General features: G+C 39.8%; 1 protein-coding gene across 11 annotated transcripts in view; it reads left to right on the top strand.

The window, feature by feature from the left end:
- Window positions 1-15,595, top strand: part of CELF4 (CUGBP Elav-like family member 4) — a 1,491,885-nt gene that overhangs the window by 948,431 nt on the left and 527,859 nt on the right. For all 11 annotated transcript variants that reach the window (XM_073680446.1, XM_073680445.1, XM_073680444.1 and 8 more), the window contains exon 3: window positions 13,312-13,360. In XM_073680446.1, the coding sequence (XP_073536547.1) occupies window positions 13,312-13,360 (49 nt within the window). The remainder of the gene's footprint in view (window positions 1-13,311; window positions 13,361-15,595) is intronic.

The following is a 15,595-nucleotide window of genomic DNA, read 5'->3' as shown; positions in this document are numbered from 1 at the left end:
AAGAAATAAGTTGGTATTTGTGCAATGTATAAGAGCATGTTCACACTGTGGCCAATTGACAGACAAAGCCCAAGAAAAAAACAAAATGAGCATATACCGTATAGTAAGTAAATAAATAAATAGTGATAGTACATTATACTTAGTTAACAATATTTTGATCAAAAAAGTGTAAAAGCCATCCCAACCATGACAAGGTGTACCCAGTTGGGATGGTCCTATCTCTAGTATTAAAAAGTCTCCTTGTGTCAAACAACCTCAATATAGATGGGGGCAGAGAAAGATCCAGGCCCGACACTTCAAACACCTGCCCATAGGAAGCCATATAGATGAAATGCCTAGCTCAAAAAGGGGAAGCCACGCTTCTGTTTGTACAAGAAACTACAAGAGATAGACCATCCGTCCATTGGGTTCACCTTGTCGTGGTGGGATATTTTTTGATCAAAATATTGTTAACTAAATACCCTATGTTATGTACATGTATTATTACTATTTACTTATTTACTTATTTCACAGGGTATATGCTCATTTTAAATTTTTCTTGGGTGTTGGGTACTAAAGTTCAATAACCCTGAATTTCTTTCCACAAACATCATCGCTATTACAAACCAGTAACATAGTTAATATGGTCGAAAAAGGACACATGCTCATCAAGTTCCACTGAGGGACGGGAAATGATAAAGGGATGGCGTACATATACAATGATAATGTATTACCTGTCTGCCCCAAAAGAGCTCATCTTTCCCTTCTGATCCCAATTGTCCATCCACTGGATTAACCAATCAGAAAATAATTTCTTCAGTAGAGCAGTTAAAAAAAATTAAAAATAAACTTAAGTAGATGGATTTGCAGAGTGAAAGATGTGGCCTTAATCACTTTTTCTCTTGGTTTGGCATATCCTGAGATGAATAACATCATATACGCGAGTTAGAAAAAAAATATCTAATTTTGTGATACTCTGTCGGGAGATGTTTATGCTGTATGTGTCTTTATGTGACCTAGTACTTGTGTTGGGATTTGCAGCCTGCTGAGGGAATTGCAATCATGTTACAATTTTATATTGAATTTTCATGATGCAAAATTGGAGTTTTGAACGATATTGATGGAAAGGTAAGAGAGGATACATCGGTAGCAGATGAGCCTTGGTCCTAATGCTTGAGGGTTCCCAAAGGCTTCTCTGTCACTTAAGAAGACACCAGTATAATAAATGGCATACGATCGATGAGGGTCTTGGCATAGCGTTTGCTTTGAAGCCCATGAGCTTGCAGTTACACCTCCCCACTTATACTCCTTAAAGAAATCTAGGAGAATAATCTTTAAAAACCCAAGTTGCAATCATTTGCTTCATTCTCGTGGATCTGCTGATGGGTGGTCTACTCTTCGCACTTGATGGGACACCATAAATATTTCATGCAAGATTTCTAAACAGATCGTAGTTGTCTACACCTCACCCCTGGATTTTTCCTTTCCTTCCTTGGAGATTCGTCTCATCTGATTTCCATGCCAATAGACACGCTCGTCCCGGTAAGTGGCACAGCCGGACAGGTAAACCGCCCCTGGACAATCAATCATCATATTTATTTTAATTGTATTGTAATGGTCCCTTAGGAAATCGGTTCAAATGAGCTTGACATTATTAAAATTTTAATGCTCAGTTTTCATAGCTGAATGAATATTTAAAGAGTATGTCCCGCTCTTAACTTATGATGATGAAGAAATTAATGGAATGTCTTGTTTAATGTATCGGTACGTGTTGATGCAAAAGAGTGGCGGGTGGGAGAAGGGGGCGAATGAGAGTTTTGGCGTAATTACTGGAAAGAGGTAGAATTGGCAACCCATTAATCTTAAAGAATAGGGCAGAGGAGACGACTCTCGGTGGAGTTTGCTAGGAGAATGTGCCTTGTGGTGGAACAGACGGCAATCAGCGGTTCCAGGAACACAGATATTGTAGCAAATTGTTCCAAAACAATTGTCCCTGAGGCGATGGAAGATTAAATATTTACTCAGCGGTGCGGTTCATGAAGTGAACTGGGACCTTCATATATGTTAATGCAGTGCAATGTGCGGAGGCATCCTATGTCCTATTATTTCTATAGGACGTGCTAATCCTGCACATTATACAGAAAAGACATTGACTTCTGCACCACTATGGGACTCGTGTTCCCATCTGAAGCGTGCACACACGGCTTAGAGGCGCTCATTAACCCAAGTGTACGTTTTTGGACTGTGGGGGGAAAGCAAAGCATAGGAAGGACATATATGCTCCAAATTAAGGTTTTCCCAGGCCAGTTTGAAACCCAGGAGCTCCAACACAAACCCTGTGTAAAAAGCATATTTTATGGGGGGGGGGGGGTGTTTAATTTAATTTATATATGCTAGGTGCAGATGACCGTAGATTCTCTCATCTGATTACCCAAATCGCACTCTGATCAAACTTTAAAGGGAACCTGTCACCAGCAGAAAAAAGTGGTGGCATTTGTTGGGATACTAAAAAACTGGTGACAGGTTCCTTTTAATCAGCACAGTGAGATCCAATTCTCATGAGGAGAAGACAGAGAAAAAAAATGTCTCCATTTTCTCCATTCTGTCAGTGCGCGGAAATCGGACTCCACTCAGATGTCATCCGAGTGCAGTCCACGCTCATTTATTTGCATGGCCGAGTGCGATCCAAATATTGGATCAAACTCGGACATGCAGCGATTTTTTTCCTTGGGGAGGCACAGTCCGAGGAATAAATCTGACATGTGTGCGACCCCCATAGACTAATATTGGTCCGATGTTTTGTCGGATCAGACTCGGGTGAAAAATATGGCCACATATCCAAGCCCATACATACTGTGCGATTTAATATGCTATTGAACAGTGCTTTTTGGGGGGGGAGTTCTTACCTATAGGCTTCTATAAATGCATATAAAAAACACAGCTGTGTTTTAAAGTGCAGAATCCCAGTGTTTGTACAAAAAACGCTGCTACAAATCTGCACCAAAAATGCATCAAAAAAGCTTCTAAAAACTGCAATAATCAAAGCAGATTGTTATTGTGGATTTTGGTGCGGACACACATTGAATAATGCAGCGGGAAAAAAATGCTTTTGGGAACATAGTTTTAGGCATTGTGCTCAGCTAATTGGTTAACCCAGTGCCTACATGAGTATCAATATAGTGCCAGGCAGGGGCGTAACTATAATAGGTGCAGAGGTGGCACCCAGGGTTTTTTTTTTCTTATATTTTAATTTTATTTTTACCTCTTTATTGTATTTTTTTTTTCGCCTGTTGCTTGTGTTCAACTTATTGTACAGATTTGATAAATAATTTGATGATTTTCTATATTGCTTTTCTTTGTATTTATTTCATTTTTGGGGTGGTATGCATTTATATATGCTTTATTTATCCTTTCATTGATTTATTTTATTTTTATTTATTTATTTATTTCATTTTTGTTCTTTTATTTTTTTTTTCCATTGGCTTGTGTTTAGCTGCAAAAGTAGACAGGTTAAAAAAATAAAATAATAATAATAATAATAATAATAATAATCCCACACACTTGCAGTCTGGTTACTTGCGAGGAGCCCCGCCGAGTCTGCATCATAGTGGCTGACTAATCCTCACTGTAAGTAAAAATGCAATAAATTAATGGAAAAAAACAAAGGACTGAGACTTCCGATCCTGATACTTCGTAGCTGGCCGTGAGCTGGACCGGAGGCCTCCTATATATCTCTGTCTGCGGAGCCAAAATTGCGGGAAAAAGGATCGATACATAGACGGATAGGCCATGATTTCATGTGATATATGAGTACACCCCTGCAGGACCGGCCCAGGACAGCCTCTATAACTCTCCGGCTGCTGGGAGTCTGATAGTGAGTGATTTGTAAGGGGCAGGGACCAGGGATAGATCACCTGCTGACAGGTGCTGCTTGTTTCTTTACCTAGAGCCCTATGATGCCGACAGACTATAATGTGCGGTATATTATACATGTATTATGGCTCAGGGTGACAGAATAGCTTTCTGGGGACTGGTAATGGGCTACGGCTACGGCGCTGTTAGACATTTATTTCACTACAAATCCCATCATCCAGTCGTCCGTCCTATTCAGTACAGGACGGTTTGTCGTCCTTAAAGGAAATCTCCAGAAAATGAAAAAAAGTTGCATTAAACAATTCTGTTATATCTAATACATGTTACAGTCAGGCGCGGTCAACCTGAAAGAGAGCAGGGTCCCGATACGACCTTGCGAAAAAAGCTCCTTCACTGTGACACCACTCTCAGCCGTGGGAAGATGGTACTGATGATGTCATCACAGTAAGCCACACCCACCAGCTTTCAGTGGTGGCTCTCTGGAACCACACCCCTTTGTGTCATGTGACTTTGAGAGCAGTAATATGTCAATCAAGAGCTGAGGGCAAAGCACATGTCTCCAACACGGGGAACCTGTCGCCTGATTCATCCGAGTCAGAGTCATGTTATTGTCTGAAACACTGTAACGGAACTTCAGAGAAAATCTACTTTTAGGATCTGCACTGCACTAGGTGACTGACATGTCACTGGCTATAGGTGAGACCTGTCAATCACCTGCGCTGGAAGGAGGCGGACCAGATCATCTATGTTTTCTCTGAAACGCTGGAACATTTTAGAGAAAAATATACCTGGCTGCCATTGTGTAGCCATGCTCCTAGTTATACCACTCATGGTTTGGGCAGCCGGAAACAGGTGACAGGTTTCTTTGAAAAGATTGAAGCAGCAGAGCTGATACTTCCATTACACTGTTTTTTTAAGAACTTCACAGAATACCATAGGTAGATAATAGATAGATAATAGATAGATAATAGATAGATAGATAGATAGATAATAGATAGATAATAGATAATAGATAGATAATAGATAGATAGATAGATAGATAATAGATAGATGATAGATAGATAGATAATAGATAGATAGATAGATAATAGATAGATAGATAGATAGATAATAGATAGATAGATAGATAGATAATAGATAGATAATAGATAGATAAATAGATAGATAATAGATAGATAGATAATAGATAGATAATAGATAGATAATAGATAATAGATAGATAGATGATAAATAGATAGGTAGACAGAGAGATAGATAGATAGATAGATAGATAGATAGATAGATAATAGATAGATAGATAGATAATAGATAGATAGATAATAGATAGATAGATAATAGATAGATGATAAATAGATAGGTAGATAGATAGATGATAGATAGATAGATAGATAGATAGATAATAGATAGATAGATAATAAATAGATAGTAGATAGATAGGTAATAGATAGATAGATAAATAATAGATAGATAATAGATAGATAGATAATAGATAGATAGATAGATAATAGATAGATAGATAATAGATAGATAGATGATAAATAGATAGGTAGATAGATAGATGATAGATAGATAGATAATAGATAGATAATAAATAGATAATAGATAGATAAATAGATAGATAATAGATAGATAGATAATAGATAGATAATAGATAGATAATAGATAATAGATAGATAGATGATAAATAGATAGGTAGACAGAGAGATAGATAGATAATAGATAGATAGATAGATAGATAGATAATAGATAGATAGATAATAGATAGATAATAGATAGATAGATAGATAGATAATAGATAGATAGATAATAGATAGATAGATTATAGATAGATAGATAATAGATAGATAGATGATAAATAGATAGGTAGATAGATAGATGATAGATAGATAGATAGATAGATAATAGATAGATAGATAATAAATAGATAGTAGATAGATAGGTAATAGATAGATAGATAAATAATAGATAGATAATAGATAGATAGATAGATAATAGATAGATAGATAGATAATAGATAGATAGATGATAAATAGATAGGTAGATAGATAGATGATAGATAGATAGATAGATAATAGATAGATAATAAATAGATAATAGATAGATAGATAATAGATAGATAGATGATAAATAGATAGGTAGATAGATAGATGATAGATAGATAGATAGATAATAGATAGATAATAAATAGATAATAGATAGATAGATAATAGATAGATAGATGATAAATAGATAGGTAGATAGATAGATGATAGATAGATAGATAGATAATAGATAGATAATAAATAGATAATAGATAGATAAATAGATAGATAATAGATAGATAGATAATAGATAGATAATAGATAGATAATAGATAATAGATAGATAGATGATAAATAGATAGGTAGACAGAGAGATAGATAGATAATAGATAGATAGATAGATAGATAATAGATAGATAGATAATAGATAGATAATAGATAGATAGATAGATAGATAATAGATAGATAGATAATAGATAGATAGATTATAGATAGATAGATAATAGATAGATAGATGATAAATAGATAGGTAGATAGATAGATGATAGATAGATAGATAGATAGATAGATAATAGATAGATAGATAATAAATAGATAGTAGATAGATAGGTAATAGATAGATAGATAAATAATAGATAGATAATAGATAGATAGATAGATAATAGATAGATAGATAGATAATAGATAGATAGATGATAAATAGATAGGTAGATAGATAGATGATAGATAGATAGATAGATAATAGATAGATGATAGATATATAATAGATAGATGATAGATAATAGATAGATAATAGATAGATAATAGATAGATAATAGATATACAGATAATAGATAGATATATATATAGTTATATAGATAATAGATCGATGATAGATAGATAGATGATAGATAATAGATAGATGATACATAGAATATAGACATATAGATAACAGATAGATAGATGATAGATAGATATTAGATAGATAGACAGATAATAGATATATAGATAGACAGACAGCAGACAGATAGCAGACTGCCCTCTTTCCGCTCTTGCCCCTGGGGTTTCCCGGATCCGTCGCTCGCTGTACGTATAATGTGATACACTCGGCTGTTATAATTACAATTACACCAATCCTGAGTAATTATGTAGCCTCTTTTCCCGGAGTGAATCCCTCCCTCACACCAGCTCCTAGCAGGGGATCCTAATTACTTCCTGTGCAGTGTTCCACCCAGTAATTAGTGAATTTTATGTCAAGTTGATTCTAATTATGAGAACTGGACGGCTGAAAAAAAGATAACTTGTGAAGTTCCTGTCTGCCGTGGAGCGATCATTGCCACTGTCTATATTGTATCTCTTATATCGCCATCTACTGTCTGTAATGAGCGCTGGGCAGCGGGCACCAATTCTTACACGGTGGATCTTGGGCCCGTATGGACTGCAATGTCCTGGGAAGGGTTTAATAACTGTGAAAATGTTTTGCTTTACTTTTCTTGTACTGATTATGATCCTGCTTACATCCAGAGCTGCGGTCAGAATTCCACTACCTGATTACCTTAGGATCAGTCATCAATATTTGATCAGCCAGGGTCCGACACCCGGCACCCAAGTCGATCAGCAGTCATCGGTGATGGAGACGGCCACCGGTCGAGATTACTCACTTGCCCAGCTGCTCCGTCTACTTGTAGTGGCCGGGGCTTGGTACTGCATATCCACCTCCTATTCAAATCAATAGGAGGTGAATGTGTAGTACCCTGCTGCGGCCACTACGAGTAGACGGAGCAGCTGGGCAAGTGAGTACACCGGTAACCGCTGATCGGCGGGGGTGCTGGGTGTTGGACCCTAGCCAATCAGACATTGATGACCTAGTCTAAGGATAGGCCATGAATGTAAATGTTGTGGACAATCTCTTTAATAAACAGGGGAGATAATGTCCTCCATCCTGGGCCCTTCCAGTAATAAATGTCACCCATCCTGGTATAATGTGCCCCATCTTTGAAAATTGTACCCCATTCTGAGCCCCTTTCAGTAATATATGTCTCCCATCCTGGTATATTGTACCCCATCCTGGGCCTCTTCCAGTAATATATGTCCCTCATCCTGGTATATATGCCCCCATCCAGGGCCCCTTCAAGTAATATATGCCTCTCATCTGATATTATGTCCCCTATCCTGGGCCCCTTCCAGTAACATATGTTCCCGATCCTGGGCCTGGGCCCCTTCCAGCAATATATGTTCCCCATCCTGGGTCCTTTCCAGTAACATATGTCCCCCATCTAGGGCCCTTCCAGTAAAAAATGTCACCCATCCTGGTATAATGTGTCCCATCTTCGAATATTGTACTCCATTCTGAGCCCCTTCCAGTAATATATGTTCCCCATCCTGGTATATGGTCCCCCATCCTGGGCCCCTTCCAGTAATATCTGTCCCCCATCCTGGGTCCCTTCCAGTAACATATGTCCCCCATCCTGGGCCCTTCCAGTAATAAATGTCATCCATCCTGGTATAATGTGCCCCATCTTCGAATATTGTACCCCATTCGGAGCCCCTTCCAGTAATATATGTCCCCCATCCTGGTATATTGTGCCCCATCCTGGGCCCCTTCCAGTAATATCTGTCCCCCATCCTGGGCCCCTTCCAGTAACATATGTCCACCATCCTGAGCCCTTCCAGTAATAAATGTCACCCATCCTGTTATAATGTGCCCCATCTTCGAATATTGTACCCCATTCTGAGCCCCTTCCAGTAATATATGTCCCCCATCCTGTTATATTGTACCCCATCCTGGGCCTCTTCCAGTAATATGTCCCTCATCCTGGTATATGTGCCCCCATCCAGGGCCCCTTCAAGTCATATATGTCTCTCACCTGATATTATGTCCCCCATCCTGGGCCCCTTCCAGTAGTATATGTCCCCCATCCTGGGCCCCTTCCAGTAATATATGTCCCCCATCCTGGGCCCCTTCCAGTAGTATATGTCCCCCATCCTGGGCCCCTTCCAGTAATATATGTCCCACATCCTGGGCCCCTTCCAGTAGTATATGTCCCCCATCCTGGGCCCCTTCCAGTAATATATGTCCCCCATCCTGGGCCCCTTCCAGTAATATATGTCCCCCATCCTGGGCCCCTTCCAGTAATATATGTCCCCCATCCTGGGCCCCTTCCAGTAATATATGTCCCCCATCCTGGGCCCCTTCCAGTAATATATGTCCCTCATCCTGGGCCCCTTCCAGTAATATATGTCCCTCATCCTGGGCCCCTTCCAGTAATAATATGTCCGTTCTGCTCCTCTTCTCCAACAAATATAAAAAATAAACAATTCTACTCACCTTCCCTCACTCCCATGACGTGCAGCATCCTCTTCTATAGCCGGCGCAGTAGAGAGCAGCTGACTTTGGCATGCCATCCGCGAGCAGTGCATGACATCACTGCCAAGCACCAGTGGCTTGCACACCGACGTCAGCTGCTGGCCTCTGATTGGCTGGCAGTGTGTATTGCAATGCAGGGACCCAGCAGGTCTCTGCACCACAATACATTTCAGCTGAATGTCCGTCCTCAGACGCACCCGGCTGAAATAACTGCTGTCATCGCCGGTCCATCGCACAAGTCTGGTCGCTGTCACACTCTCTGAGACAGCGATCGTTATGCCCCTGGATATGTCCTTTCCTCTTTGGTCAACATAACCCAAAATAAGTGGCAAAAGATGATTAGGTATGAAGTAAAACAGGATTATGTTTATGCTGTAGGTGTCTATGTGTGGCCACCTAGTGGTTGTGAGATTGATTGCAGCCTGATTAAAATCCAAAAGTATGAGAGGACACATAAGAAGAAACCCGCAGAATATTGAATACATCTTGTCTGTAAAGTAATACGTTAGGAGTAGATTTTGTTTTCAGCGCTCATTATTAGCTGTGCTAAGGATTTTTTTTTTCAAGGAGTCAGGATCCACTTCATTAAAGGCGAGGGTCTTAGGGGAGAGGATGCTACCATATACTGTAATTAAAGATCATAATTAAAGATCTTTTCATGCCAGTGGTAACCTACAAATGAGCTCTGGGGCCGAGTTATAGAAATACATAAAAGCAGAGTTATTACCTAAGAGACCTGAGATTTACCTCCGAGCTCCCAGACAAAAACACCGCATCTCCAGGCTGAACAGTCAGTGCTCCATGGTCTGCATATCTCAGCATTGAGATGGTATCTCAGAGTTTCTCGAATTTAGGTCTGAGCAGAGCCGGCACAACATGTGTGTTCACCTGCTAAGAAGGGAGGCTTGTGACCACAAACCCTAAAATGAATCAAGTAGTCACATTACTTAGACATTGACTGGTGGTAGATGAAGTTTTATTATTATTAATTTAAGCATAGCTGTCATTTCAAGGACTTTTTAGAATAAGCTGTCATCTCAGTTCTGCAATTTAAAGTTGTCTTTGAGCTTCTAGGTGTAGACTAGCTGCTATTATATCTTCCATGTATAGTAGGCATGAAGGATTCATGCTCTCCTGCCTCTTTGGAGCACATTACCAGAATCAGCAACAACATGGAGAACATTATACAACAGTACTGAGCTGTGTATCTGTGAATCCAGCACTAGGATGAGATAAAGCACTTTATGGAGCAGCAGCAGCACTGTCTGTGTGTGTCTCCCTGTTTCTGTCTGTTCCTCCTTCCTTCTCCATACACTTAATTGAGCAGTTGTAATCTTAGCCCTCGGTTCAAGAGACCGCAGGATGAGAAAAGGTGGCTGATAAGTGGAGAAAGCAGCTGATTCCACTGATAATATATTACAAAGTTTCTTATATTTGCTTGTACTATTACATTTATACAATCATAGAATCATAGAATCATAGAATGGTAGAGTTGGAAGGGACCTCCTGGGTCATCTGGTCCAACCCCCTGCTCAAAGCAGGATTCACTAGATCATCTCAGACAGATGTCTGTCCAGCCTCTGTTTGAAGACGTCCATTGAAGGGGAACTCACCACCTCTCGTGGCAGCCTGTTCCACTCATTAATCACCCTAACTGTCAAAAAGTTTTTTCTAATATCTAATCTGTGTCTCCTCCCATTTAGTTTCATCCCATTGCTTCTAGTCTTTCCTTGTGCAAATGAGAATAAAGATAATCCTTCTACAATGTGACAGCCCTTGACATATTTGTAGACAGCTATTAAGTCTCCTCTCAGTCTTCTTTTTTGCAAGCTAAACATTCCCAAATCCTGCAACCGTTCCTCATAGGACATGGTTTGCAGACCAGTCACCATTCTGGTCGCTCTTCTCTGAACTTGCTCCAGTTTGTCTATGTCTTTTTTAAAATGTGGTGCCCAAAACTGTACACAGTATTCCAGATGAGGTCTGACCAAAGAGGAGTAAAGACCGATAATGACTTCACGTGATCTAGACTGTATGCTTCTGTTAATACATCCCAGAATTGTATTTGCCTTTTTTGCTGCTGCATCACACTGTTGACTCATGTTCAGTCTATGATCTATTAGTATACCTAAGTCTTTTTCACATGTACTGTTGCTTAGCTCTTTTCCTCCCATTCTGTATATGCTTTTTTCATTTTTATTGCCCAGATGTAGTACTTTGCATTTTTCCCTGTTAAAAACCATTCTGTTGGTTGCTGCCCACTGCTCCAGTTTATTTAGGTCTTTTTGAATCCTCTCTCTCTCTTCTCTAGTATTAGCTATCCCTCCTAGCTTTGTGTCATCAGCAAATTTAATCAGTTTACCCTCAATTCCTTCATCTAAATCATTGATAAAGATGTTGAACAATACAGGTCCCAGGACGGAGCCCTGTGGTACCCCACTTGAGACATTCATCCAGCTGGATGTGAAGCCATTTACAACCACCCTTTGAGTCCGATCACTAAGCCAGTTATGAATCCACCTAACAGTTGCCTGGTCCATTGCATACTTGGTCATTTTTTCAATAAGGATGGTGTGAGATACTTTGTCAAATGCTTTGCTGAAGTCAAGATATACTATATCTACAGCATTTCCCTGATCCACCCAGTCAGTGATTCTGTCATAGAAGGAAATTAAGTTAGTCTGACATGACTTGTTAGTTACAAACCCATGCTGACTCTGGTTAATCACTTCATTCTTATCCATGTACTTACATACATGTTGTTTAATAATTTGTTCAAAGATCTTTCCTGGTATAGAAGTCAGACTCACCGGCCTATAGTTCCCTGGGTCCACCTTCTTCCCCTTTTTGAAGATAGGAACAACATTTGCTCTTCTCCAGTCTTCTGGGACTTCTCCTGTTCTCCAAGAATTTTCAAAGATTATGGAGAGTGGTTCTAAAATTTCTTCTACGATCTCCTTCAGTACTCTGGGGTGTAATTCATCTGGACCTGGAGACTTGAACTCATTTATGTTAGCTAAATATTCCCTCACAATCTTTCTGTTTACAGATAACTTGGATTCCTCTATTCCTTTAAAAGGACAGTGAAGATCAGTTGATGTTACATTTTCTTTCTGAGAGAAAACAGATGCAAAATAGGAATTAAAAAGTTTGGCCTTCTCAACATCCTCTCTTACCATTTCTCCATTTTCATCCTGTAAAAATCCTATAGCATCTTTGACTTTTCTTTTACTTTTGACATACCCCCAAAAGTCTGTTGAAACAACAGTGTCCATGTAAAGGGAGTCTGTCAGTAGGATCAACTCACCTAAGCCATCCATAGGGGCATGTAGGTCATAGGAAACTCAATAAAATTATACCTTGATATCTGTGATCCAATGTCTTAATCCACATTTTTCTTCATATGTAAATGAGCTGTAAAGATCTATGGGCCGGACATAGATCTGTCCCCTAATGCAGGGATTCCTGCTTCCCTGTTTCTCTTGACATGTTCAAAAGCAGCAGCAACATGGAGGACAATAGATGTGACAGTGTAGATGTGAATCCAGCTCTGGGGTGAGATAAAACACTTAATAGAAATCTACCACTCTCATTGTGTTCCTACCCCTCTCCATTGATGATAGTGAAGTCTAAGTCCATCTTATTATCTTGTTTTGAACAAGACAGATTTTGTCTTCTTCCGAATGAATAATAAGTCAAGGGGGGTAGAAGATTGGGGAATAAAAGTGTAGAAGCCTATTTCTTTGATAAGTTTCTTATATGTGCATGCACTTTTGACTTTTGAAAAATTTGGATAGTAGATAGACGATTTACTTTTTGATTTTTCTATGAATCCACTTTCTCTTTTTAATACATTTTTTTCCTAGTCATTTAATTCTCACAATACATTGTGCCCTGATCTAGCAGAGCTGAGTATGTAAGTTGGGGGCTGGTAATATTACATTGGGTACATATTTTCATATGAGTGCAAAGTTCAATGAGAAAGTCAGCTCCACTACATCAGTAACTCTTAATTTGATGAAATGTGTTGAACACTTTGATGAACTCTTCTCCTTCTCATCTAATATGTCCTCTACCTTTTATGTCTTGCAGATGAACCGACCAATCCAGGTGAAGCCAGCTGACAGTGAAAGCAGAGGAGGTAGTAGTTGGCATTTCTCCAAGCATAATTGCTAAGTAGTACTGTGATTGCCTTGTGGATTTTGTCATGCAGTGCGCTGATCAATTAGCAGCCTAATCACTGCCAGAGAAATTCCCTCTGCAGTGTGGCTTTCTTACTTATTAAATCCCTTCTTTTTTTCTTTACTTTGTATATATATATATATATTTTTATATTTTACTTCTTCACATTCAATTATTATTAGATTTTTTTTTTTGTAAAGGCAGGAGGTAGCCAGAGATTACCTAGGGAATCAATAATTGCCAGGTGAAATAGTTGACCAATTTTTCCAAAAAGTTGAAAATGAATCCAAACTTTCCGGTGTGGAAATTTTTGCAGCGTTACATGTCCAACAAGTTTTGTGTTAATGCTCTTTTGGGAAATTTTAGAACAAAATATGATATGGAGGATAAGGCAGGGGGTCTCGTTAACGAGGTCTCATCCACCTTCAGATAACATTGATTCTTGTGAGAGCCATCTGTAAGAGTTTTCTAAGAGTAGAGTTGATGAGAATTGATTTGGGCGTCACTCCATCAGCTATGACGGTGGTCTGTAGGCGCTGCATGACGGTGGGAGCACCGCCTGCTACCAACCGGCATCCATAGTTCTCCTTTGGATTGGCTGGCCTGGCATGATGTCACAGTGCAAAGATGAGGTCAGCTAATCAAAAAAAGATCAGAGGATGCGAGTGAAGCAGCCACAGATCATTGTCATGGCACAATGGAAGGAGCAGTGTGAAAAAGTTGCGCCAACTTTACTCAGAACTGTCAACTTTTCTCCCATGGAGATAAAGGATGTGACATGTTAAAATTCAACATGCCCGATCCATTTTGTTTTCCCCAGACATTTGGATTTAGTTGCCATTTACATTATGTGTATGAATATCTTAACTCTATTTTTTTTTTTAGAAAGCTGTCATGATATCATTATAAAATGAAAGGGTTTAGTAAGTAAGGTCAAAATGACTAAAGGCATCAAGTCTTGGTCTATGATTTTAGTAGATCAGATAACTTAGAGGAAAAAATGTTTTGTGAAGATATCCCTTGTCCGTAAATCATATCCATAGAAAGTAGTCACCCACTCAGGACCCCTCTTGGAGTCAGAATACACTGGTTGCAGGATCCTTAAAATTCTATTCCGGCATTATATCGAGTTAATCAAAATAAATACAATTTTCTTGGCAGATACAGTCATTTATATTTTGTTTGAAAAGTGTATATATAAAAAAAAATGAAAAAAATATTGTTAAAGTTGCAGGAGGATATAAGATTGAACTTAGCAGATGGTGGGGTACATAGGAAGCTGCTGATGGATGAATTGGTGGTCATGTTGATCATTTTTGATGAAGAATTTATAATGGTCATTTGGATAATTGCAAATTGTGTTACTGTATCTTGTAAAGTAGCATGGAAACTTTTATTATATGATGACCTGTAGTATTTATATTAAAGAAGTTGTGCACTACTTTAGATTACCCCCCAAATGTATCCCGCCGGGGCTCCTAAGACCTCTCTTGTAAATGCCTCACGTTGCTGATAATGCCTGTGAGCGGCGCTATAGGTGGCCACTCACAGGCATCACGTGACCCCCCGCTGACGTCACGACAAGTGAGGCGTGACCCAGCGCTGGGGTCCCCGCGGTGGCTGCTGAGTTGTGGGCGGGGTTACCCCCGCGTCATACCCAGCATCCACCGAGCGCTTTCCCAATGAATTGGGAGAGTCAGAGCGAGCGGTGGATGCCGGGTGTGACGCGGGGGGGTAACCCCGCCCACAGCCTGGCATGCACCGTGGAACCAGGAAGAAAAAGACCCCCGGCTGCTGGCAGCACTTGTCGTGACATCAGCGGGTGTCAGAGCCGGCTGCAGCCAGGGGTCACGTGATGCCTGTGAGCGGCCAGTGATAGCGCCGTTCACAGGCATTATCAGCAACAGAAGGTATTTACAAAAAGTCTTAAGGGCCCCGGGAGGATAGATTGGGGGGGGTAATATAAAGTAGTGGACAGCCCCTTTAAAGAGGTTGGCCACTACATTTACATTGGTGGCCTATCCTTAGGATAGGGTATCAATGTCTGATCAGCAGGGGTTCGACACCCGGCACTGCCACTGATCAGCTGTTACCTGTGTTGGCTGCAGCAGCCACCGGCCAGAAGTACTCACTTGCCGTGATGCTCCATCCACTTGTAGAGTACTGCACATCCGCCTCCTACTGATTTGAAAAA

This window comes from Phyllobates terribilis, unplaced genomic scaffold (genome assembly GCF_046119375.1).
Source record: "Phyllobates terribilis strain yellow unplaced genomic scaffold, ASM4611937v1 Scaffold_1__5_contigs__length_1240528914, whole genome shotgun sequence".
In the NCBI taxonomy this organism is placed as follows: Eukaryota; Metazoa; Chordata; class Amphibia; order Anura; family Dendrobatidae; genus Phyllobates; species Phyllobates terribilis.
This window is presented reverse-complemented; position numbering and strand designations above follow the sequence as displayed.